Here is a 24,197-nt window from a genome sequence, read left to right as displayed (position 1 = left end):
CGATCCTCTGTGACAATCTCCCAGAATGCAAGGCTGTAAATCTTCATTGTCATCACTCTGGTCTTTAGTTCCTGCAGATTCTGGATGGGATTCAAGTCCTGACTTTTGTCTGGCCCACTGCAAAACTGTCAGTATTTGTTAACTATTTCCTGACCATTTTGGCTATAGGATAGGAGTTGGATTATTGTTTTACAGGAAGATTATGTGCTGCACAAAGCCATCTTATTTCTGCTGCTGCCTGACGATCAGTTGTTTTCTTCCAGATTCATAATGTAGTCCTCTTTTCTAAGGACCATCCTACACTACTTTTATGAATTAGAGCACTTCTGGTACTCACACCTCAAGAAAGACACTTCAGTGGAAAATACATAAAGGTGTCTATGTATGCCAGTAAAGGTGGACTCAGCTACCTTAAGACATGCAAGCAAAAGCTTGCTTAGCTCACAGTACATGGAACAATATCATTTTGAAAAAAATCAAAGCTCATAGGCATTAACTCTGTGGTCATTTGAGAAGTTGTTAGGACACAGGGCTGTGGCTTTATTTTGCAAAGGAGCAGGGAATCATTCAACCTCAAAAGCACCATCCTCACAGTCAGGGGTGAATATGTAATAGGGGGAATGGAGGAAGAAATAAATTTTCACAATGAGGAATTATTCCAAATTAAGTGTTAAGACTTTTTAAAAAACTATTTGTTTGCTGAGCTTGATTAAAAGTTTTTTAACTAGGGAAAATTAGAAATCCTTTTGGACATTGTATTTGATAATAATTAGAAAAATTGCCATTTTCATAAACAGTGATCATTATAAATCAAAATATGGCATACGTATGATATTAATAAATTTGGGTTTAACAGAAAACTTCAGCCGGCGTTCTTTATATCCCCGACGGTGTGTTGTGCCGCCAGGGGGCGTTAGAGGCGCTTTGCCTGTTGTCTGATGGAGGCGGCTCGTCATGTCCGTACAGCTTGCCGTAGTCGCGGGGAAACCTGGGTAGGACAGTCAAAGCGGCGGGAGAGCGGCAATTTATTGTCAAATTTTACGAAACCTTGTTATTCTTAGCTTCGACACATTGAGTAGAGCAATATTAGTCACATGAGTAAGGCATACGGTGGGTAAGACTACTGGTGTGTGTTTAACGATTCTGCTGACTCCCGAGTCGTTTAGTGTTGCTTTTAAAGCAATCCCGTCAAACTGGACGAAGCGTTTATTTTTGATTAGCCCCCCTTTTTTATCGCTCCAACAACAATGGCGAAGGTACAAGTGTTGAATGTGGCTGTCTTAGATAACCCCAGTCCTTTTGGAAACCCTTTTCAGTTTGAAATAACGTTTGAGTGTATGGAGGATCTCCCCGAAGGTTGGTACCATTATATAGTAGCTGCCATTACTGTTTGTTATGTCTGAGGCTAAAAGCGAGAGCCTGTTGTCAGTTGAGTCTTTAAAGTGGCTAATGACTAACACCATCTGCCAACGTCTTTCAAGAATTTATTTCAGAGGGTATTGATATTGGAAAGTCAGCTGTACGGTGTCAAGGGATGTTGACTGAAACCATTCCCCGTGGTGGTCATTTTCTTTAATGGGTTTCATCACAGTACCCAAACTAGTCACCTCCATATGTCGCTCACGCTGGTCTATGTGCTGAGACGCTTAGTAAACCTACCGTGAGAGGATTAAAAAAAACCAAAAAAAAACTAAATGCTTGTATATTAACGTGATTAACATGAAAAGTTATATTGTAGCTGTTTTTCTATTTAATCCACCTGAACAATTATCTCCGTCCCTGCAAATCTGTGTATACTACGTAATCTATTTGTGCTGTATTAAACTTGTCTGTTATGGCAAAGTATGCATTACCACAAGTTCATGATAAGTAAGTTTGGATCTTGGAAAACAATCGATAGCAGCATAAGATGAGCTCCCCTCCGGCCATTTTTAGGGACTTATTAAGAGCGCTTTATATTATATAAGTAATGTATCATAGCAAGATTTTAAGTGAATTTAACGGTATGTTTCATTTTCTTCATTAGACCTGGAATGGAAGATAATTTATGTTGGCTCAGCAGAGAGTGAGGAATATGACCAGATCCTGGACTCCGTTTTGGTTGGCCCAGTTCCTGCTGGGAGACATATGTTTGTGTTTCAGGTGAGCAAAAAAACAAAAAACAAAACTCAGTCATTTGTCATATTATACATATGGGAAATTTCAGATGAAAGGCTGGTACATTGGACTCGAGGAAATATTCCAGGTGACTTCATGCTTGTAGCTTGACATGTTGCAGTTTAACTGAGGCCGCATGCACCCCAGACTGGAAATGTGTTGGAGACTTTTCGAATTGGTGACACATAAACATACAAAAAGTTCAGTTTTTTTTTTCTCACATATACGAAACACAAAAGTGTGTACCAAATTATTTGACAATTTTCCAATGAAACTCTAGCCTGGCTGACGCGTCCACAATCTCGATGAGATGGTGGTCTGGGAACTGCATTTTCTCGTATTTGAGGCGTGGTTTACGAATGCCTAGAGCCGTTTATTGGGCGCTACGAATGTCTATCAAATCACGTCAGGTTCTTCCCATGCTGCTTTGCGCGCGATTCATAGCCAATTGTATCACTTATACCAGATGACGACAGAAATTCGACGAGGAAGAAGAAAAAAATGGAAAATAAAAGTAAACTTGCGCTCTAAGCTACTTAAATTGACAACAAAGTAGGCCTATATGCTATATTCTACATGAATTTTTATGTTGTAGAGTTGTGAATTTATTTTAATAATGGAGAAATTGAGCAGCCTTGCTTTGTTGTCTACAGTAGTAGATCAACCCTCATCTTACTTTGAAGCTCCCAGCTCCCAGAAGTGACGTCGACGCAGCTTTAGCAGCAGAAAAGCTATCAGGCTTGTGTTGATGATAATAATAAACTCCTGGACTATGTACAAACTTCCAAATGCATCGTTTTGTGAGTACAGACCATATTTGTACAACTGTAGAAGTTTGGTGTCATGGCATGTGATTTTAGTGTGGTAATTTTGGAGATACTGCCAGGGTCCGTTAGCGCTTGTACTAAGCTATTTGGGATAACTCAGTAACTCAGCTGATGTTCAGCCAATATCGGAAAAACTTCGGGTGGGCTACTTGGCCCTTGGCTACTTGACCCTAGGGTGAATCTACTCCGAAACACTTTGTAAGGCTGCATTGAACGGTAACGTTGTGTCCGCTGTCATGTTGGATTAACACTCTACAAGCTTCGGTGTAGCGCATAGACGTCGTCATCGTCTTGCTGCCCCCCCGTTCTGTGATTGGTTCCCAAACTCTGGCAAAAATAAGGGCGGTGGTTTCCAGGCTGACTTTGCAGTGAGAATGAAATCGAGCGCAAAGCAGCATGGGAATTCCCAGGCTAATGAAACTCCTGCATTCATGCATGATTACGGCTTATGTTTATACTCAGATCAGGCTCTGTGAAAGTAGTGCAGTTAATGCGGTAATATGCTTTGAAAATCTATGTTTTCCTTTTGACAGGCTGATGCACCAAACACTGGACTGATTCCTGAAAGTGATGCTGTTGGTGTAACCGTAGTGCTGATAACCTGCACTTACCGTGGCCAAGAGTTCATTCGCATAGGATACTATGTGAACAATGAGTACACAGACCCAGAGCTCCGCGAAAATCCTCCAAACAAGCCAAACTACACACAGGTCAGATAAATGGCTACTTTTTTTAGATAATTTGATTTATGTTAGCAACGTGACTGCTTAATCTTTATAGTACTGGCTTGGCTTAATGTTGTTAATAGTAGGACATTTATATGCAAGACTTTGTGTGTTTGTGGGTAATTTAATATTTTGTGAAGAAAATTAGAAACACCCCAAGCAGCAAGCACTGATCAAAATGAATTCTCCTTTATAAGTTCATTTTTATTTGATAAACATTTACTGACTTTACAGAATTGCAAAAGAAACAATGTGCAAAAGTTTACTAAGTCTATGCTAACGTGTTGATTTGGCCAATCTCCTTACTCTTAACTTGCTCAACTTTTCCATTCATAATTTGCTGCTGCTTACTGTGAAGCTTTCTTCCCTTTATCTTTTTTCGCTGTATTACCCTGAAGCGTAACTTTCCACGCCTATGCTCATCAGCAGTCTCTGTTTTTTTTTTTTTCATCAATGCTGCTCTTCTTTTTTCTTCTTCTTCAAACATACCGTCTGTGGTTGTTGCCAGGGAGCTCTGTATTGATCTGTCCACAGCACTTTTTCCAAAACCAGTCTGGCTTTTTCAAGTGTTGCTTTGCATATGTCAGACATTCACTTTAGGGACGAGGTTGCAGGTATGGTTACCTTCTAATTACTCTTCAGTGTAGATCCTGTTGGTGCGTCAGTGTTGCACGCATTGTGCCGTAATTCTCCCTGGAATTAAAGATTTTCATACTGCTAAGCCTGCACTTTGGAAGAAAAAAAAAAAATCAGGGATTATTTAATTGTGACATTCCCTGTGTTGTGCAACTTGTAAAGCAACATTTCTACCATTATGCAAGCAGTGTTCATTTAGATGGTAAGTGAACTACAATAGCAGAATCGGCATTCGCAGCTAAAAAAATTCATGTTCAGACACAAAAGTCCCAAACAATAACTCAAACTGTCAGCCCTTTAAAATTGATACATTTCACCATTAGCTTTCTTTTACATATCTTATGAGTATGGTATCATACGAGTTCAGCGTAACACACAAAATCTCAAATGCCACAACAAAATAAAGATTATTACAGTAATCACATCATACATCAGTTCATTGTCCTAACGTTAGTGAATGTTTGTACATGTTAACCATCATGACCATTATGAAACTACATGTGTGAAACGAGCAAATGCCAGGTGAAGCCAAAATGCAGTTTCCGGCAGTACTGGACTTCTCATCTCCATCTTCTGACTCTACCTTTGGGTTCAGGAGTCTCAAATCCAACAGTTATTTTAATCTTTTGTATGAGATGTTTTTCCCAACCGTGTTGCGTCTTGACAACACACGTCGACAACATTTGAGCTGTTGTAGTTTTTTTTTTTTTTTCTGACGAACACCACTTTGTATTCGTCTTATTGGTTACATAATGAAAATAAGGTGGTTGCTAATCACCTGAGGGATCGTGTTCGATGTATTAAATGAGGATACGCCCATGAACAGAGCAGTTAATCATGGACTGAAACTTCAGTAGTAACCCGCTGTGAGTTTTGCTGTAATGCCAAAGGATTTTGATTGTTGGTGTCACATTTTTTAGGTCTCTGACATCTGGAATGAAACCTTTCACTCTCGGGTGCAAAAAAATATTGGAATGATGGATTACACTTATTAGCTATGCAAAGTTGTTGCTTATTACTTACTATATTGTTGTATATGTGATATTATTTGTAGATATGTACTATTTGATACTTTTTTACTAATGTCAAATGTTCATATAGTCATTTAAAAATGTCTTTTTTTATAACTAATGGTTCCTTTCTGTGTAATAGAATAGTGTCCTATGCAATTTTGATGTAATTTAACCTCAGCGGTAAATGGTTTTCTTAAATCTTAAATAAACGTAGGCACCACATTATCTTTCAGAAATTATGGCGACATCCTTCATTTTAGACTATGGAAACATCTCTGAATTACCAAATGCTTAGCCTGGAAACTAGGCAATTCTGACTGCTCATGTCTCATTTACTCTTTATATGTTCCCTTTTCAGCTCCAGAGAAATATTCTAGCATCAAACCCACGTGTTACCAGATTCCATATAAACTGGGAAGGCTGTGCAGAGAGAATGGAAGATTCTGAAAACGTGGATCCTACGTCAAACTCCATGCTCCCTCCATCCTGTCTGCCAGGCAAGGCCCCACCTTTGGGGATACTTCCAGATAACTCGATGGACTGCTTATAGAGTGCCGCCTCTCCATAAGGGTGACGGCTCACAGCACGAGACCTCATTTTTAAGGAATGCCTATGGACATTCTAGTGTGGACGAATTATATACAGACCTCCCTGCCTTACTGCTTATCTTTTTTTCTCTGAAACACCCCAAAAATGAGCTTGAGCCTTGGGCCTCATTGAGCTTCTGCTCTAAGAAGATTATGAACATCTTAAAGAAACGAATATCTCAAGAGGAAATCTCTTTTCGTGATGTTGTAAGCAATATTTAGGTGTGAAAAAGAAACGGCAGCTAAAAAGTAACACAGCTGAGCTCAAACTTAACACAAGGCTGTTGTTGTGTTGAATGACTCTTTCCTTTTGTTGTTTGAGAACAGAGTTGTCACCATTTAAGAGGATTTCAGCACTGAAGCAATTGACAAATCGATTCTACTGCATTGCTGTCCAGGAATTTGATAATCTGACACTATATTTTGTTAAAATTGCACTTAATTCTTGTCCCACTTCAATTTTGGATGTTTTGGATGGGCTTTGTGGGGCAACATCACTTCCTCCATGTTTTTTTTTCTTTCTGTTGCAGATTTCAGTTACAAATAAAATAACATAATTTGTTATGTACCTGTGCTTAACTGTTTTCCCTCCTAATTACTTGGAAACAAGCACTTTGGATCTCGTACTTCTTATGTGTGGTGCTAACATGAACCATTTTCCCCGCAATAGATTTAAACACTACAGTGCCTGCTGTGTAACACAAATAATCAGTGAGAATCCCTTTATATTTTCATGTTTTACTAAAAATAGCCTGCGTTAACGTCACATCCAATCACTGATTGGCCGGGTAAAAGGAGTGACTTGGCTGCACAACTGAAAAAAATGCACTGAAGATAGGACGAAGACTTCAAAATCACTGTTCAATTAATGTTCTCCTTGAAATTAGGTCTTGCAGTTGACAATTTAGCGCAAAAAGAAAAAGACGGTTACAGTTATGGGCGTATTGGCTACTAGCAATTCGGGGAGGCGGGTCAAAGCTATTTGACAGACGAATTGCGTCAATGCAATGATTTGATGTGTTGATACTTATCCAATCAGGGCTTGCTGTACGACCTCTGTCGGGTAGTGTGTGTCAAGAGAGCCAATCAGAAACGTGAAGAGGCGGGACCTAGTGGATGGATGACTGGAGTTTCCCTTGCGGTCTAAAGAGTAATGGAAGGGGTCTGTTGATCTGAAGAATCGACTATCAGATGGTCGGTCCCAGGGAACCGATGCACTTGACGGCTGGTTTTCAAACGAATGGATATATATCAACTTAAGTAACCGACAGACTAGAAACGAGTTACTTGGATACAAATTTAGTTATTCAGGTCCCAGCTGACAAGGCCTGTCATCATATAGATAGCACCTGGTTAGCTCAGGCCAGAAATCGACTGCAAGGGACGCTGGAAGCTAATGCTAGCTTGCTAATTGGAAATACTGAAACATCTTTCGACGAACTGTTACTGATTTGGATTTTGGAAAAAACAACAACTAACCGCCTCTGGAAATAAAGGACTGTTGAGTAACACCAGGATTTCCCGGTGCTTGCTTGGAAATTGAAGAGCTAACGTTAGCAAGCTTATATCCGCTGGCTATCTCTGCTAGCTAACGTCCTAGCCTAGCTCTCCCATAGCGTCAGTGCTAGCTGCAGACTTGTATACACTCACTTGGCTGGAGTTTTCCGAATTCAAAACTGAAAAGTATTGTAACGAATTTATTTGCATTAATTCGCCAATTATGATAGCTGTTAGCTAGTAGTTAGCAGTTTCATTGGGTTTAACGACTGTGTTAGTGCTGTAGCATCACACAACGACTTGTAAAGAAAAACTCATTCCGAGCCCGGGACTCCACCATCAGCCTGCCATCATGGGCAACACGCCCACCGCAAAGAAGGGCAATGAGATGGAAAGTGGTGAGTACCCTGCACCCGTAGTTGCAGCAGCTAGCTGTATCCTGCCGCTTGCTCTTACATGGCTTTGCTGTAGTCATTTCCTGTTTCCCATTACGGTAACAACTACTCCAAGTACAACTTAAAACTTCGTCAATGTTTCAGCACCGTCGATGGCAGGATTTGACATAACTTAGTCTCTTTGTTATGTAAAAGTGAATGAACATAAACTGCAAAGTTAAGAAGGCTTAACAGCTTTAAATCACATCCCCACATGAACTGGCCAAATTGTATTGTCATCTTTGCCAAACGATGGAGATCATTCTCATCCTGTGGAAAAGCTCGTGATTAAAAGCCCCAGGTGATACTTAGAGGTGCCAGTGAGGATGAAAACAGCTAGTCTTATACAACAGTCATAGGTTTTCTCGTGGTTTATTTGTTGCTGATTTTTTTTTTTTCTACTCACAAGGTTATGACGGGTTGTAATATCATCGCAAACACAGACCCTTGTGTCGAGTTGTTTAATAACTTAATAACTTCAGGACAAAACATTCTTTGTGAACAGGGGTAGTCTTGTTAAGAAATGCAAACACGTGGAGCACTTATTTTGTTTGCATTGATTAAGGAGTTGAGTCTTAATGCAATATGACATTGGTTCCCCCAAAAAGTTCTTTTTTTTTTTTTTTTTTGACAGAAATAAGAGACAAGTTGGTCAATGGTGCAAAAAAAAAAAAAAAGCCACCAGGAAGGGATCATATGATGCATGAGGGCGATCCTCTTCAGGCAGAAACTTGGGAGTAGAGAAGTCTCTTGAACAACATGTGATGAGCAGCATTTAGAACAAGGGCACACTTATTTGTAGCTAAGTGTGTGTGTGTGTGTGTGTGTGCATGCATGACATGGACAGAGAGATACTCTGATGTAAGACAGTTGTTGCTCTCCAAAAGCCTGTCTTGAAGATTCTCGGTTACTCATCGAGTTCACTGTCCGTAGGGAACGCTTGGAAGGACAATTTTTTTTCACGTCTACATACGCAACACCATAAATGACGCCAAAGTGTGCAAAGTCTGAACAGGTATCTGCGAAATGAACAACAGCTCCTTGTTACTCGTAGAGAGTAGGTGTAAGGTTTTAATAAGGCCATGACTTTCAGATGTCAAAAAAAGGTAGGTAGGTTAGGGAGGCATTGCTGTTAGGTGTATTTATGTCATGCTTCACATTCTTATCAGCCTGATCACTGCGGGCCCACCCTGATCTCCAGAGACAGGTGCAGACCATGGGTATAGAGCCCACACCCAAGAGTAATTTTCCACAGAGCAGCTAGAGATAAAGGACAACATGGCAGGCCATTTTGGTTTCTATGGAACATGGAAAGAGAGAGTTGAGAGCTGTTTCAGGTGCATGTCGTTGGTTGCCAAAGGACTTTCCAGACTGGAGAAGACAAGTGGAGAGCAGTGCACCGGTCGGTATACAGAGCTGTTTTGTGGCCCACAGGAAGAAGCAGGGCGGACAGACACTGTGAACTGCAGCAGGAAGTGAAGGAGCAAGGAAGGACCAGCCCAGGCTCTGCACAGTTGGTCATCTCCTCTACCGCTTTACAAGCTCAACACAGCCAGCCAGTATAGCTCGACGTTTTGAGCCGTCAAGACGCCGTTGTTAGTACAATTTGATTTCACACTTGATAGGAGATCCGGATTTAACTGAAGCGTTTAAACACTACGCCTGCTGTTAGCTGGCTTCCTCCAGCCTTGTATGATGTCTGTTATTCACAAGCTGGCAGGGAGGTTGTTTCACCGAGCTGGACCCTGCCAAGGGGACTTAAGCAGTGGGGACGGCAGACATCACCAACAACAGGAGGAGCTAGAGGCTTGCAGCCTGAGTGAGTTTTCTTTCTGGTGCTGGACAGAAGCAATGGTTATGGGTGGAGCTGTAGTTCATGCTGTAGCCCACGTATCTAGCCAGTCATAGACAGACCTGAAACTCTGATATTTAACAGAAATTAATTTTTTTTTATTAATGCATCTCATGCACTGGAGACTTGGGTGTCTAATTGCTTGGGTCGGGTGACGTTTCTTTCAGGTTATCTGTGGCCAGTGTGTACTTGTTTATACTTATATCCTTGTGTACAAAAACATTATGAGCAAAATTTTGTTGTTCTGTTTCTTTTGTTCATGTTGGAGAGGAAAAGGAAGAGATTTATCAGTTATTGTGGAAGTGTCTGTCACTTCACTATAGTGCAAAAACGCTTTCAGCCTTAAACTAAGCAGTGTAGTTATGAGACTACTTTGACTCGGATGCATCCATCATAACCCTTCTTAAAGATGTCAGCAAGACCTTGCTTGCCAGTTATGTCATGCACTCAGTCATGCGTTTTGAATCTTAGAAACGGTGAGGTGGCTCTCTGTCAAAGTACAACTATCTCGTTCTATAAATATCTGCGTGACTCTTGTCCTGTACCTGCTGCGCATGCGGCCCGTTTGTGTTTGGATCGCTGATCGCTTCCTGTATGGCTTTGTCATAAATTTGCACTGATAGAGTGATAGTGTTGACATGTCAATCGGCTATCTCGGGCAAACTAACAGTGCTGAACTGGCAATTTGGGAGAGCTGCATAATACTGCAAAATGATCCTTAGATCCATGAGCTTGCAGAATGAAACCGAGGCTCAAGTTTGGTGGTTCAAAAAGACCAGCAGTTGTTATTTTTAAGCGTGTAATGATCCACATTTTGGTTTCACAAACTCTGGATTTATGTGGGGGTGAAATCTCTTGGCCATGAGTGGAAAAGTAACCCCCTGTATTCTAGCATTCCTCTGGTACCACATGGCTAAATAGCATAAGCGATGGCAAGAACATGACTAAAACTATTGCATATGAAGCAGTAATATTTCTCAATACTTGTGCATCTGTAAAGAAGTCCTGTAATTTCAACATGGGGAAGAGGGGTAATCTCTCATCCATCATCGCCATTTTGACTTTTGTTGATTTTTCCACCAGATAAGACTGGCTGGAGAGTGGAGAGTCAGTATTTACCTCAGTGGAGCTTCATCTCACTTCTCTTTCAGACTTGCTGTCCCCTTCCTTGTTTCCTTGAGCACAGCACCCTTTGTGAAAATTAGGGTTAGCACCTGGACATTCCCATCAGAGCACAATAAATGCCCACGATTACTGCAGTCACTTGATGGGGGACTGAATGTCATTTAGACATTCTCAAATTAAAAACCAGGTGTTATTTGGGGTTTTTTGACCAGTTTAGAAAGGGGGTTGAGTGTGTTTTTTCTAAATTAAGTTTTTCTGGGGACTAGTTCAGTTCAAGGTACACCTGAAGAATGATTAACATTTGTAAACACGATGCTCATACTTTGCCGTTCACTGCCAATTCAACCTGCTGAGGAGAGATGGTTTCAAAATTCTTTTAAGACGTGCTTTCCATGTTCGTAATTATCTTGAGCTAAAAGTGCCAAGTTCAGCCCTAAAAATAGCTCAGTGATATTGCCCTGCTGTCTTTGTGGAAACAGTGGCCATGTCTTTACACGAACAGCAATATTTCAATAAGAAAAGAGAGAAATTAGAAGTTTAATTAGAAGTATTCCCATATTAGTTGTATAATTGAGGCATATACAGGTGTCCCACACAATAATGATATTCAAACTCGCTATCCAGGAATATTATTAGCTAACATATTTGACAAACCACTCGCACATTTATTAGATTGTTTTCTTTTTTATCGTCCAAAATGGTGTGGTCTACTTATGTAAATCTGCTTGTTTTTCTCTCACTCTGTCACAGACACTGGCCACTCCCCTCTAAAATGTAAAAACCAAATTAATGTAATTATGTTTTAGAGCAGCATTTGTTGGGTTGCACTGTCAACACCTAGATTTAGAAACTTTAATGACCCTTTTTAGGAACTTAAGGAAAGAGTGGGGAAAAAAAACCTTTTGAACTAACTTTAATGACTTTATCTACAGAATGGTGCCATCTGCTGCCCCTTCCTGTGGCAAACTCGGAGACGGTAGATGTCGTGCAGCAGTATTGCTGTCTGTCATTGCCTACTTGCCAAAAACTTTGGCACAATCTTTTAACAGGTCATTGCTTCAGTTCACCATGCTCAACAGCTGGTCTGAAGTGTTATGTGCTAATATTCTGTGTTTGGTTTCCTCCAGACGTGGCACCATGACATCATGGCATCATGACCAAAGATCTCCACTTTGTTCACACTTGTCCAAAGGTCTTGTGCTTTCTTCAGGTGCAACTTTTAAAACCTAAGCTGAACTGCCATGTTCATTTTAAAGAGATGCTTTCTTCTGGCTACCCTTCCAAACCAGCTACATACTCATTCAGTCTTTTTCTAATTGTACTGTCATGAACTTTAATGTTTAACATGCTGACTGAGGTCTGAAGAGTCAAGATGTGGTTCTTGGGAGTATTTTTGGAGTTTGTCTCAGCATTGCACTGTCTGACCTTAAGTTGACCTTAGGGCTAGCTGTGTTGGTCCCTCAGATTAGTTGTATTGCTACAATAATATATTTCCCGGAGTCATATTTTGCTCGTGTGAAGTTAAAAAATACTTTTAAGGAGCTCTCTGTGCCTCCTCAATATCACCCAAATGTGTCCAAGCAATTTCAGCACAACTCTGGAGCTGCATGTTTCTTCTTCTGTGTTTTACGGAAGCTGAATGCAACCCAAAGACACCCACAACGAGGTCAGAAGATCACAAATACTGTTGTTTTGTTTCTGCTTGAGTTATGTTCTTTCGCTACATTAATGCAGAATCATTCATGTTCACCTCGAGATGCGTCTTAGAATTGATACTTTATCCTTAACTCTATTTCTCACTGTAGAATGATGGACTCCACGTTTGGAAATGCCTTTATAACTCTACCCATATTGCTTAAAAGCAACACTTGTCTCTCTAAAGTCATTTCTGGCGTCTTCCTTCCTTGACCACAAACCACAATGCTTCAGACCAGCAGACTGTCAAAACTTCAGCAAATATAAAGGCATTCATGCTTGCTGGTGTTCAATAAATCAAGTGCTTTTTATTAGCTTTACTTACCTTCTAACTCTCTTTGTATAATTCTAAGACCTGCTCAAAACACCAGATATTATGTGTCATGTTCCTTATACATAAAGTAAAAAAAATATATATTTCCAAGGTAAAACTGTCACATTTTTATCCCAAAATGATAAATTCTTGTGTTGAAGCAGATTAATACATGTGTAAACTGTTAACCAAACACACTTAAAATACCTAAATGGAACATAATACAAAGTGAAGTGATGTAGCAGAAATCATGAGACTTATTTCAAGACACATTGTGTGGTCAAATAAATGGTTAAGTGCGCCTTGTAAATGAGATGAGGGAACCACGAAAGGAGAGATTAACACAGCGATGCAGCTCACTGAAATGACTACAGTGAGAGGAGTGGAAGAGCAAAAACAAATTATATCACCTAATATATTTCAGAGAAACCCTCAACGCAGTGGAACGTGCAGTCCAAAGTAAGAAAAGGATGGCATAAAACAGGTCACAGTAACCCTCTGCAAAGTTGTGCTTTTAACTGAAGCAGGTATAGGGGAATACCCCCTCATCTTTATCTGCTCTGAGTTCAGTCATTTAACAATTAACAATTCTGATGACTGCACAGAGAAACCAATTGACTCAGACACTTTACCTGTCTACTGCTTGTTGATGAGTACATGAAAGTGAAAAATGAGCATCCGCTCAGCATGTCAGGTCCTCCGTCCAATTGGCCAGTGTGTGTGTTTCTGGACAGTAGATTATAAAACAACTTTCCATTGGTGGTTTTACTTGTAAATGTCCCCTGGCCATATATAGCTGGTGACTGAAAATTGATTTTTTTTTTCAGCCTTTTTAAGCTTGCAAACAAACACATTTCTAGTTTTATATGCTGCTCTGTCTGCACAGTTAACTGTTTAGTCATGCACCACATGGGCCTTTTTGCCATCTGAACAAGGCCGGGTGTCGACCGAGACCTGATTTAACGGGCTTCATGGTCTAATGTCGGTCAGCTCGCCCTAATATAACCCTTTTTTTTTTTTTTTTTCTCTGCGTCAGAGTGGGCCAGTGAGGCCCTGGGGAGTGATGCGGGATTGATTTTTGCGAGGATCAATTCAGCACTGGCACTACATAGACTAGTGCATTCCGGCTGGGAAAAAAAGTTTAGCCGTGGTTGAGCATTCCTGTTTTGCTCGTCTCCTGAGAGCACCACTTTTCTGTTTTTGTAAACAGCCAGATCATCTCTGAAGGTTTTTCATCAAAGATGTGTCATCTGATTGGTTCTGCTAATTAGGGAAAGTTTTGGTTGCATCTAGAGCTGTGTGGTTCATCTCAAGGGTTTTTACTTAGGCCTAGTTTTCCATAGGACTTCATCTCTGGGTTGGATAAATATACCAGCTAGTGTTTTATGCCCCTCCCCGTGGTGATTATGCCCCTGTTTAGATCAATATATAGCCTGTGTGTGTGTCTTTGTGTGTGTGTGTGAGATGAGAGGGAACAGCAGAGAGCACTTTGTGTACAGAATAAATATTGATACAAACCAAGCAAGGGTCCAATTGATCTGTGTCAGTGTTAACAGTAGCAGTACTACACTTCATGCTGTCTCACTGCGCGGTGAAGGTGGATGCTACTTTTTCAACTTGGTCTCCGACATAGTGACAGTCACTGGAAAGCCTGAAGACATTCTGCTGGCAAGGACACTTGACTGCGTTATTTTTATTTTTTTGTTGATGAGTAGGTGCTGATCTGACCAGAGTGCTCTTAGAGGGAGGATAGGTCATGAGTCAGTGGCTGTGACGAAAAGGCAAAGGAAGAAGTACAGGGGAGACTTTTCAAGGCTAATGTGTGACAGGAAGAGCTCCAGAAGGCATGCAGGGAAGAGGGAGTCATCCTCGCGCTCAAGTGAATCAGTGTCGCGCTCAGCAGATGCTGCAGCACAAGAGGTACCCATAGCCCTCCCAGATGGTAAGGAATTTGGGGTTAAGGGAATAGTTAGGGTGGAGTTGTTTTGTTCTTTTTGCAAGTTCCAGAGTAGTCATGGAAGCCAGCCCTCCCAAATCTAACAGGAATACTGACCAACAGAATTCCCGACAAGAGAAATTTAGCCATTGAATTCCCAGCGGCATTTTCCATGGTGTCCATGTTTTTCCTCGGCGTAGTTCCAATAATAGCTCCATTTTAGACTCTTTCTGCTTGGAAGTGGAAGTTGAGCGACTTTCACAGGAAGCGTTTTCTCCCTGGTGACCACGCTGCTTTCAGTGTTCTCCGTGGGAGCTACAGCGCTCCCGACATGTTTATGTGAACTTTGGTCTCTGCCGTTTTTGCTGGCTTTCTCCCATCCTATTGTTGGAGCTGCAGGTCTTTAGAGAGTTTGCAGGAAACCAGATCAACAAAATGAGGATTAAGCTTTGTGGGGCTCTGACAATGTGTGAATGAGACGCACAAAGATTGCACGAGACACGTATGTGTTGATGGTTTGTAGCTCTGTCACGATATTCATTTAAGTTTTTACAATTTAAATGTTTCTCCAAATGCTCATTGGTGTAAATATTCACATCATTAAGCTGATAAATGCATTCCACTCCACTTTCACTGTTGACAGCTGACTGGCTTTGTCTAAACTGTGCCCTAGGCTGCTGTTTTGCATTGATTACAGAAATTCCACATTACCCTGAAAGGCTTAACGTGGATTTCTATAGTTTTCCAGGTGATCGTGAATAGTGTACTTTTGGTATAGCTGTTACTAATTATCATCCGTTATTTCTCCCTTGAACTGACTCTACAGCTGTGAAAATATGCCACCAAATTGTTAAGCACGTAAGTGTCTATGACAGTTAAAGATGTGGATTTGCTCTATTTCTAAACTGAAATTATTGTTTTTCTGACAACAGTTGTCCATTTTCAACTTCCACCATTCTATGTCTAAGGCTAACAGTTAAAATACCATTTGTCCCTCGGCTGCTGTGGTTGGTTCCTACAGTAAGTAGGAATGAGGAAGGGCTGGTTATCTGCATTTTCTCACACTGCAGTGTGATTAGCCCCATAAAGATAAGGGGTACAAATGAACTTCTCCATATGACAATATGGATGCCAAGTTGTAATTAATCTGCCCTCAACCATATGTCTGTTGGCTATAATCGCATGTGTTCCATGTTTGTTTTTGCAATGCCAACAGCAGGGGTAGCTGTCCTCTCATATAGGCATGTGAGACAGATGTTATACTGCAGTCCTGGCCCATATGCACCGATTTTTCTGTTGTGTAATCTATAAATTCTAACTAATGTCCGACTTCTGGTAATTAGTTTCTTTAGTAATGTTAGTCACAGGGCTTCCAATGAAGTTGATCCTGGTCGCCTGCTCCAGGATGTTTTAGTCATTCGTCTGTAGCTTTGCCTTTCCCTTTTTTAATCTTGCTGGAATGAAGCCAGGAATTCTGTGTCATATTGTTAAATAGATTTCTCATTGCCCTTTAGGTGAACTGGTATACTAAGCAGCATTGAGTTTATTTTAGCATTGGTTTGATTAACACATTTAGCTGTGTGTTACATGTTGTCCTCTTTTGCTGTAACGAGCTTAAGATGAGAAGACTGTTAAATGTAGACTCTTGTAGGTGATCAAATATGTTTATATAAACTGCTGAACATTTAAGAACACAGTTATGTTCTTCTCTGGGCCTTGACGATTAGAGTCGGTTGGCCCACTTTTAAAAAATCATTGAGACCAAAACTCTGTCTGAACACACTCTTTGTTTCTGCTTGCAGTGAAGGAATTTCTTGCCAAAGCCAAAGAAGATTTCCTGAAGAAATGGGAGAATCCAGCACAGGTATGATGGTGAAGGATTACCGCCGTTTCTTTTTCAGCTGCACTGTTTTCCTTCTTTTTAATCATTCTATTAATACGACACAGCGTTAACGTGCTTGTGCTGATGGATATATATTGTATTGCTGTAGTAGTATAGTATATGGAATTCCAGTTGTACTGTAGTTAAATGGAATTTTAGAATGGATCTCACTTCTTTTTTCGACTCAGTCAGGCAGAATCATGAAAAGCGTCTCCGAACATGAGTGGCTATTTATTTCACAAGAGCAGTGCACCCTCTGCTGGGCTTTTCTGAAATACATATATGCACCCTGTGTGCACCTCTTTAATAATCCATCATGTTATATTCAAATAAAAAGGAAACGGAAAGGAAAAAGGATGATTAATGTACAAATGCTATAAATTGGTTATTAGTGCTGCTCGTCGTGATACGTGTCGAAGAATGCTTTTTTTTTCTCTTCTCTTCTCTTCTTTTTTTTTTTTTTTTTTTTTTTTTACTGTTTTCTTCTTCTATCCATCCAGCAAACTGCAGCATTGGACCATTTTGAGCGTTTGAAGACCTTAGGCACTGGTTCATTTGGTCGAGTCATGTTGGTCAAACACAAAGAGACAGGCCAGCATTTTGCCATGAAAATACTTGACAAACAGAAGGTACGGCATTTTTGATGAATGAAATGCAAGAGAACAAAGCATGGTAGATAGAAGTGATTGTGTGTTAATGACCCCTTTCAGCAATATGGTTGTTCCAAAGTGTTAACATGATCTTTTTTACTACTTGCACAATATACTGGAGAAGTCAGAAAGACTTGCCTTACATTATGACATAAAACAATAAATCAAGGATTTCAGTTGTTTTTGTTGTTTTTTGTCCTTTTTCATTGTTTTGTGGGATCCTGAACACGCCTCCTCCCCGATCTTTTGTAGGTAGTGAAGCTGAAGCAGATTGAACACACACTGAACGAGAAACGTATCCTGCAAGCTGTCAGCTTTCCCTTTCTGGTGCGACTGGAACACTCTTTTAAGGTATGCGCTTCAGAGTTTCTTTGTCTTTGTGTCAGTCAAAGTCTGTTTACCTGGTTGTTGAGGGGTTTTTGCCTGTCGAGTTGAGGCTTCGCTTCTCTGGCTGCAGGATAACAGTAATCTGTATATGGTGATGGAGTATGTGCCTGGGGGTGAAATGTTCTCGCACTTAAGGAGGATCGGTAGATTCAGGTAAGTCGAGTTTTGGGTAAGTCAGCCATAGTATTTTCACACAGTGTTTGGTTGACTGTAATTAGAGATGAGATTCTGTGTTTTGCAGTGAACCACACGCCCGCTTCTACGCAGCCCAGATTGTACTGACCTTTGAATACCTTCACTCGCTGGATCTCATCTACAGAGATCTAAAGCCAGAGAACCTGCTTATTGACCAGCAAGGTTACATACAGGCAAGGATTGCATCATTGTTTGTTTGTTTGTTTTTCAGCCCGAATCATCAATTTCTTTAAGAATGACTTCATAAACATGCTCTTCAGTGCTCAGAGCTGTGTATGTTGTACACTCCTTAGGTAACAGATTTTGGATTTGCGAAAAGGGTGAAAGGCCGGACCTGGACGCTTTGCGGGACTCCAGAGTACCTAGCACCAGAGATCATCCTCAGTAAAGTAAGTGTTGAGCTCGGTTCCCGGTGAGCGGTGCTTATAATGCCAAGAGCCGATGTAGGAGCTGTGAGATTAACATGGGATCAGTTAGCTGTCATCACAAATCAACTTTAAAACTGTGGGACCAGTGTTTGCTGCTTGTATTAAGACAGAAGTAATGCTTTTTCTTTTTCGTGTTTTCAGGGTTACAATAAAGCAGTAGACTGGTGGGCTCTGGGAGTGCTGATATATGAGATGGCCGCTGGTTATCCTCCCTTCTTTGCAGACCAGCCCATTCAGATTTATGAAAAGATTGTATCAGGGAAGGTAAGTGAAAATGACCTTTTCATTTTTGACAAAATTTCATCGAAATCATTTCACATGTCCATATTTATGCTGATGAAAATCCTAAACTTCATGTAACATGGTATTTGTATAAAGAATTCAGCTAAACTATAAGGTCAGTTTTGCTTTCTGTTTTGTGCTGATACTTTCCACAAAACCACAGATATTTTGGTTGTAGCTGAATAACTTTTTCTCAAATCTTCCAAACCTCAAAGTCATGGGATCTGTGGGTGTCTAATTGCTTGACCTTCATCAGCAAAATAAGGTTTGTTTAAGGATAGGATTTGTCTTTAGAGCATCAGTTAAGGAATAACCGTTGCGCTGCTATGCTTACAGCCAATGTATGTGTTGAGATTTGATCAGTACACTACATTAAACAAGATGTAACAAGTTGTGTGACTGCAATAAAAGCCTGTCGAAATGACTGTCGACAAATGAAAACCGCAGTCAAAACGTCATATGACATATATCCATTGTTAGTTGGAACAGTGTCACATAGGCTTGCACTGCTCTGCAGCCACAGGCAGGGGCCCTGCTGAGTCTATAATATACGACGCAAAACTTTGGGCTTGAGGAGACTCACTCGCATTGTTTTTACTGTTTTTGCAGGTTCGCTTCCCATCCCATTTCAGCTCAGACCTGAAGGATCTTTTGAGAAATTTGCTGCAGGTGGACTTGACCAAGCGCTTCGGCAACCTCAGGAATGGAGTCAATGATATCAAGGGTCACAAGTGGTTTGCTACCACTGATTGGATTGCCATCTACCAGAGGAAGGTGAGGCCAGCTTTCTGACAGTAGAAATGTGTACAAATGAGCACATTAAGAAAAGGTGTGAAAAACTGCCACAGAGAAACAGTCAGGCATGTAATGAGTGTTGTATGTGGTCATTTTTTTTTTTATCAAAATGCATTCTAAAAATAGAAGGAAACAATTATACATGATCAGCTAGTCACTCGAGTGTTATTTCTGTATTAGAGTGCATTCAACTCCCAAATGTTTTAAGTTAAAATGTCGAATTAAAAATGAGGTTTTTATCATTCTTCTGGGGCATAATGCAGTTTAAATTAGTTGTTTACTCTATTTCCCCCCACATTAGACCACATTTTTGGACGTTTTTTAATGATTTTAATTCCGTCACGTGTGTTTCAGGTGGAAGCTCCCTTTATTCCCAAGTGCAAGGGCCCTGGTGACACAAGCAACTTTGATGACTATGAGGAAGAAGAAATCCGAGTCTCCTTCACAGAGAAGTGTGCAAAGGAGTTTGCAGAGTTCTAAATGTTGAACCCTGAGTTGAGGAGCGAAAGAGAGAGAGAAAGAGATTTAGAAAGTTAAAGGGGATCTAAATACAGGAAGCACTAGGGTGGACTGATGACTTTCTTATTTGTGATGAGGAAAACAATGTAAAACCCCCCCTAATGGAAAGGTAGGCAAAGTGAAGAAAGATCTACAGAACCAGCAGTGTTGCCTTTTCTGATTGTTTCTCAACTGTTCTTCTTTTTTTTTTTCTTTTATCCCTCTAGTGTTTGTGACAGGGGCTCGACACGAACAAGCATAGGTTGTGGCTTTTCAGCTAGAATTGTATCTTTCTGATGGCGTAATCACATATTTTCAGTTTTTTTGAAGGTTGATGCATTGATTTTTCTGTGAAGGTACTGAATCTATAAGGCTCCTTTTTGAATGGGCCCCTCTCTACAAGCTTCTCTAATGATTGCAGAGTGGTCTTTGTTTCCTGTCAGCCTGGTTCCTTCTCCATCCTGAATCTGTCCAAGCAATACCAAGTCCAACAGATGTGCCTATCATGATGCCAACTGGTTGGAAAACTGTCTAACGCGTCGGTGGAGAGTTTCGGCTGCGGCGGCGTCGGCCCCTGTGGCCCTTTGGTTAAAAAGCTTGAAAACTTTCTGCACCTGCCTTTGTCTGCTTGATGTGGCATGATTAATTGGGTAGACGATGCACTCCACTGCTTGCGTTCGAAGCAGTGGGGACTTCTTTGATCAGAGAAATCAGAAAATGATTTATCATGGTAAACTTCGTACGGTTCTCACTCCTCTGAGAAGACCTGCGAGAAGTGAAGGTGGGGTCTGCGTTTAAAGTCTGTCTTTCTCTTAGCTAAATTTATTAGAGCATTTTTTTAAAAAAAAAAGAAAAAAATCCTATTGGTGATCATTTTGTCCTTTTTATGTCAATCTCTGTGCTTGTGTGTTATTTAGTGCTCAAGGGTGGGTTAATGAGCTGTGGTTTAGCAGCTGCTAACATTGTGGTCACACTCCTGACTATTGTTTATTTAATTCATAGTGCATTTATACATGTATATTAATATACATACATATGTGTATACATACATATATATATGTATACATATAAATATGATAGACAAAATGAAATATCCATCTTTTTGACATTGTCTCAGCTGTGAAACTGAATTAAGATTTCATAAATAAATATATAAATTCTGCCAAATTTGCAGACCGAGAACATTGCAGTTGTCTGTATGTAACTATGATGGTGGTGGATTTTAAAGCTCAAAACCGTAGCAAAATGTTTCAACGACATGCATGTTATTTTTGTACAATATCACTTTTTAAAGAGATATGGCAGAGCATTGTGCTTCATCTGAGCTGAGGTACCCGAGGTTGTGGTCAAGATGTCTAATAGTGAACGGACACCCTGTCACCTGGACAGTTCACTCCCCTTCCCCCTCTTTTCTCTTTTAATGTTCCTTACGTGTAACACTGTCAAATGGATTTGCAGTCCAACTGATTTTTGGAGGACTGTTTGGGATTGGAGTGTTTATTTTCCATTACCAGCTTTCTTTGGAGCTAATTAAACTAAAGGAAGCTCTTCCGAAGCTATCCCCTTTTGCCAAGTTTCTTTCTGTGGATGCAAGACAATCGCAAACCAAATCTTACTGCTGGTTTGTTGACTGAACACGTTTTTGGTTTGAAGGATGTAAGCTTTCACCCACCCACCCTCCATAGGCCCTAGGTGCTAGACTTTGTCCATCTCACTGAAAAGCTTCTGTGAATTGTTTGATGTGCATCAATCTATTTGTCAAAAGTCTTGTAACATGTCATTTTTAGAATGTTTGTTTGTTTGTTTTTTTTGACTAAACAATTTCAGTAGGCTTGAGTAGTTCTTTTTTGGCAGTGTCTTAATGTAATTGAGATCAAACACAGATACCTTTTTGAATGTTTTGAAAATGCAGATGTTTCAATGCTGTTTGGAAACATGATGAGTATTTTTTTATAATACATGTTTCTTTGGTGAGCTTTTTTTTTTTTTCTTCCCTTGCATGTGGCAAAGCAGGCCAATGGTGAGACACCCCCCCCCCCCCCCCCCCCCCCCGGACCTGAGATCCGTTAGGAAGCCATCGTTCGCGTAGTTAACGGTCTCGTCGCTGTCCAACCTTTGGTTGATTTGAGCGTTGCACTGAACAGTGCAGTGGATCCCCCAACCGACTCGTCGAGTCGTGAAAATAACGAAGCACACGCCACACCTTTTTCAGATCTCCCGTTTTATTAATTTGTGCTAATTCTTTCAAACTTTTTGAATATGATGCTTTGACGAGAGCACATGTGATATCTTTTCCGTCTTTGTTCTAAAAAAAACAAAACAACAAAAAATGAAAAAGGACTAAATCGGAGTACGTTCTCCACTTCAGACACTAAAACCATTAGACCGTTTTCTCTTTTCGTTTCTCAGAACAACTCTTCCGCCAGTCGTCTCGTTCTTTTCTATCAGCTCGACACCATCGGCTGCTCTGTGCTACATTCATCTTGTCTCCCGTTTGCCTTCTACTTTCATCAGGTTTCCGCTCACTCTACTCAAACATTTAACACTTTTTACATCTTGAGATGTTTTGCGTTCATATTTTCTAATTGTATTTTCAAAAAAATTGAGAAAAGAAAAAGAGCAAAAAACAGAACATTAATCTTTTTTTTTCCCCCTCATGACCTGGGTACAGTGTGTGTGTAGTCTATTGTACCTTTTGGGAAACAATACTGTATATCCTTGCCTTTGACAGTCTTAACGATCTTACCCTCTGGAGAACTTGACAGATACCCTTAGAACACAATGAGTATGTTTAAAAAAAATATAAACAAAGTAATATTTTGCAAAATGTATCATTCCAATAAAGTTTTACTTGTTAAGACTAATATGTCTGGGTTATATTTTATATATTTATTTATATATATTTGTGTTGTAGTTTAGTTGATTACTGAAATTTAGAATTCCCCTTTTCCGAGTGCTCTGACTCCACTTTACTCCTTTAAAGCACTTTTATCTGAATCTGTAACGGCTATTTGCGAAAGTTGGAGGATTTTTTAATCAAATTCTGGCCTCCATTTTTGTTTTTTAAGTGCTATTTTATTCCTGCTAAATGGCACACATCAAAAACTTTAAGAAAAATACTTTGGGAGGCATAGATTTGATAGATGGGGGAAGTAGGGAGAGAGATTACATGCAGCAAACTGCCTTGGCTGGAGTTTAACGCTGCGTGTACCCTATCTGGTGAGCTGTAGGGCACAGGCAGAAATAATTGAAAGGTTAATGCAATTCTATGTATTTTGTGCATTCAGTGAATCAGAAAGTCGTTGAGATGTATGCTACTCAAAAAGTTTCGGCTGACATTTCTTACTTGAATCATTGTTTGGTTGGAGATTTCGGTCACTTTTCATCACAATGTAACTTCATGACTGTGCCCTATCAGTGTAGCATTTTCTGTGGAGCCGGTTGTAACGGAGACACAAAGCATCCACTCAATCACCATCTCAAGCAAAAACCGCAATAAGCTGAACTTGTTTATAAAAAACCGTTGGGCTCTGTGGGCTCGACAGCTAATGGTGAGGTCAATTCAAAGGTAGGACTTCTACGTATATCCTGTAAAAGTAAATCCACCACAAACTTGGAGCATCACTGAAACACCTGGATTGACCTTCTCCTACCCCTGGTTTGAACATCTCTGAATATCTGTGAGCTGACTAAATGATATTGCACAGGCCTGTGCAGGGCAGCCTGAACATGTCAACTGAGGTGATTTCCAAGGAAGGAAAACTGAATCATGAGGGCAACAAACCGATAAATCTATCCAAGAAAGATGGATTAAAAGTGTGTGTGTGTGTGTATGTATAAAGATCATTATTAGTATCATTGTTCAAATTCGGTGTTAAAATAAACGATGTTTACAAAATGTACATAAAGTGTAATGGCTGAAACTGGTTCTAGTCCACATAAATATCAGAACAGAGAATTTTTATTAGATAATGATAAATGAATTCCAAAGTCACAATAAGTTCTGCTGGTGTGTTCTTGTGTGTGTATATACGTGTGTGTGTGTATGTATATGTGTGTATATATATATATAATATATGTGTGTGTGTGTGTGTGTATGTATGTATATATATATATATATATGTGTGTATGTATATATGTGTATTTATATACATATGTGTGTATATATATATTTTGTCTTCATTGCTGGCCTGAATTATTTATTTTTTGTCCTAAATTTGCCATTTCAACGAGATTATTAATTGAGAACTTGAATGTGAGAACACATGGAGAACAGAATTCCC

The 24,197-nt window shown here is 40.1% G+C and overlaps 2 protein-coding genes across 4 annotated transcripts; both read left to right on the top strand.

Annotated features, from left to right (window-relative positions):
- The first annotated feature begins 975 nt into the window (after nucleotides 1-975).
- asf1ba (anti-silencing function 1Ba histone chaperone) lies at nucleotides 976-6,514 on the top strand. Its single transcript, XM_075453588.1, has 4 exons — nucleotides 976-1,356; nucleotides 2,027-2,142; nucleotides 3,518-3,694; nucleotides 5,717-6,514. Exons 1-4 carry the CDS (start codon nucleotides 1,248-1,250, stop codon nucleotides 5,906-5,908), a joined length of 594 nt encoding a protein of 197 aa, XP_075309703.1. The 5' UTR covers nucleotides 976-1,247; the 3' UTR covers nucleotides 5,909-6,514.
- A 542-nt stretch (nucleotides 6,515-7,056) lies between these two features.
- On the top strand, nucleotides 7,057-22,778 carry prkacaa (protein kinase, cAMP-dependent, catalytic, alpha, genome duplicate a). Of its 3 annotated transcripts, none has more exons than XM_075454947.1 (10): nucleotides 7,057-7,840; nucleotides 16,600-16,661; nucleotides 17,180-17,308; nucleotides 17,582-17,680; nucleotides 17,787-17,869; nucleotides 17,958-18,084; nucleotides 18,205-18,300; nucleotides 18,481-18,603; nucleotides 19,231-19,395; nucleotides 19,771-22,778. In XM_075454947.1, the coding sequence occupies exons 1-10, from the start codon at nucleotides 7,795-7,797 to the stop codon at nucleotides 19,894-19,896; spliced, it is 1,056 nt and encodes a 351-aa protein (XP_075311062.1). In that variant the 5' UTR covers nucleotides 7,057-7,794; the 3' UTR covers nucleotides 19,897-22,778. The 3 variants fall into 3 exon arrangements, with proteins under 3 accessions (XP_075311062.1, XP_075311060.1, XP_075311061.1); XM_075454945.1 differs by lacking the exon at nucleotides 7,057-7,840 and adding an exon at nucleotides 9,411-9,695; XM_075454946.1 differs by lacking the exon at nucleotides 7,057-7,840 and adding an exon at nucleotides 14,621-14,803.
- The last annotated feature ends 1,419 nt before the right edge of the window (nucleotides 22,779-24,197 follow it).

Source organism: Odontesthes bonariensis, chromosome 21 (genome assembly GCF_027942865.1).
Source record: "Odontesthes bonariensis isolate fOdoBon6 chromosome 21, fOdoBon6.hap1, whole genome shotgun sequence".
In the NCBI taxonomy this organism is placed as follows: Eukaryota; Metazoa; Chordata; class Actinopteri; order Atheriniformes; family Atherinopsidae; genus Odontesthes; species Odontesthes bonariensis.
The sequence above is the reverse complement of the archived record's forward strand: the minus strand, read 5'-3'. Positions and strand labels throughout refer to the sequence as shown.

Excerpts from the sequence above, each read along its gene's own strand:
- asf1ba (XM_075453588.1), top strand. The coding sequence starts at position 1,248 with ATGGCGAAGGTACAAGTGTTGAATGTGGCTGTCTTAGATAACCCCAGT. Across the intron at positions 1,357-2,026 it reads TATGGAGGATCTCCCCGAAG|ACCTGGAATGGAAGATAATT; the intron begins GTTGGTACCATT and ends TTTCTTCATTAG. Across the intron at positions 3,695-5,716 it reads ACAAGCCAAACTACACACAG|CTCCAGAGAAATATTCTAGC; the intron begins GTCAGATAAATG and ends TTCCCTTTTCAG.
- prkacaa (XM_075454945.1), top strand. The coding sequence starts at position 9,569 with ATGATGTCTGTTATTCACAAGCTGGCAGGGAGGTTGTTTCACCGAGCT. Across the intron at positions 17,681-17,786 it reads GACTGGAACACTCTTTTAAG|GATAACAGTAATCTGTATAT; the intron begins GTATGCGCTTCA and ends CTCTGGCTGCAG. Across the intron at positions 19,396-19,770 it reads TTGCCATCTACCAGAGGAAG|GTGGAAGCTCCCTTTATTCC; the intron begins GTGAGGCCAGCT and ends CGTGTGTTTCAG.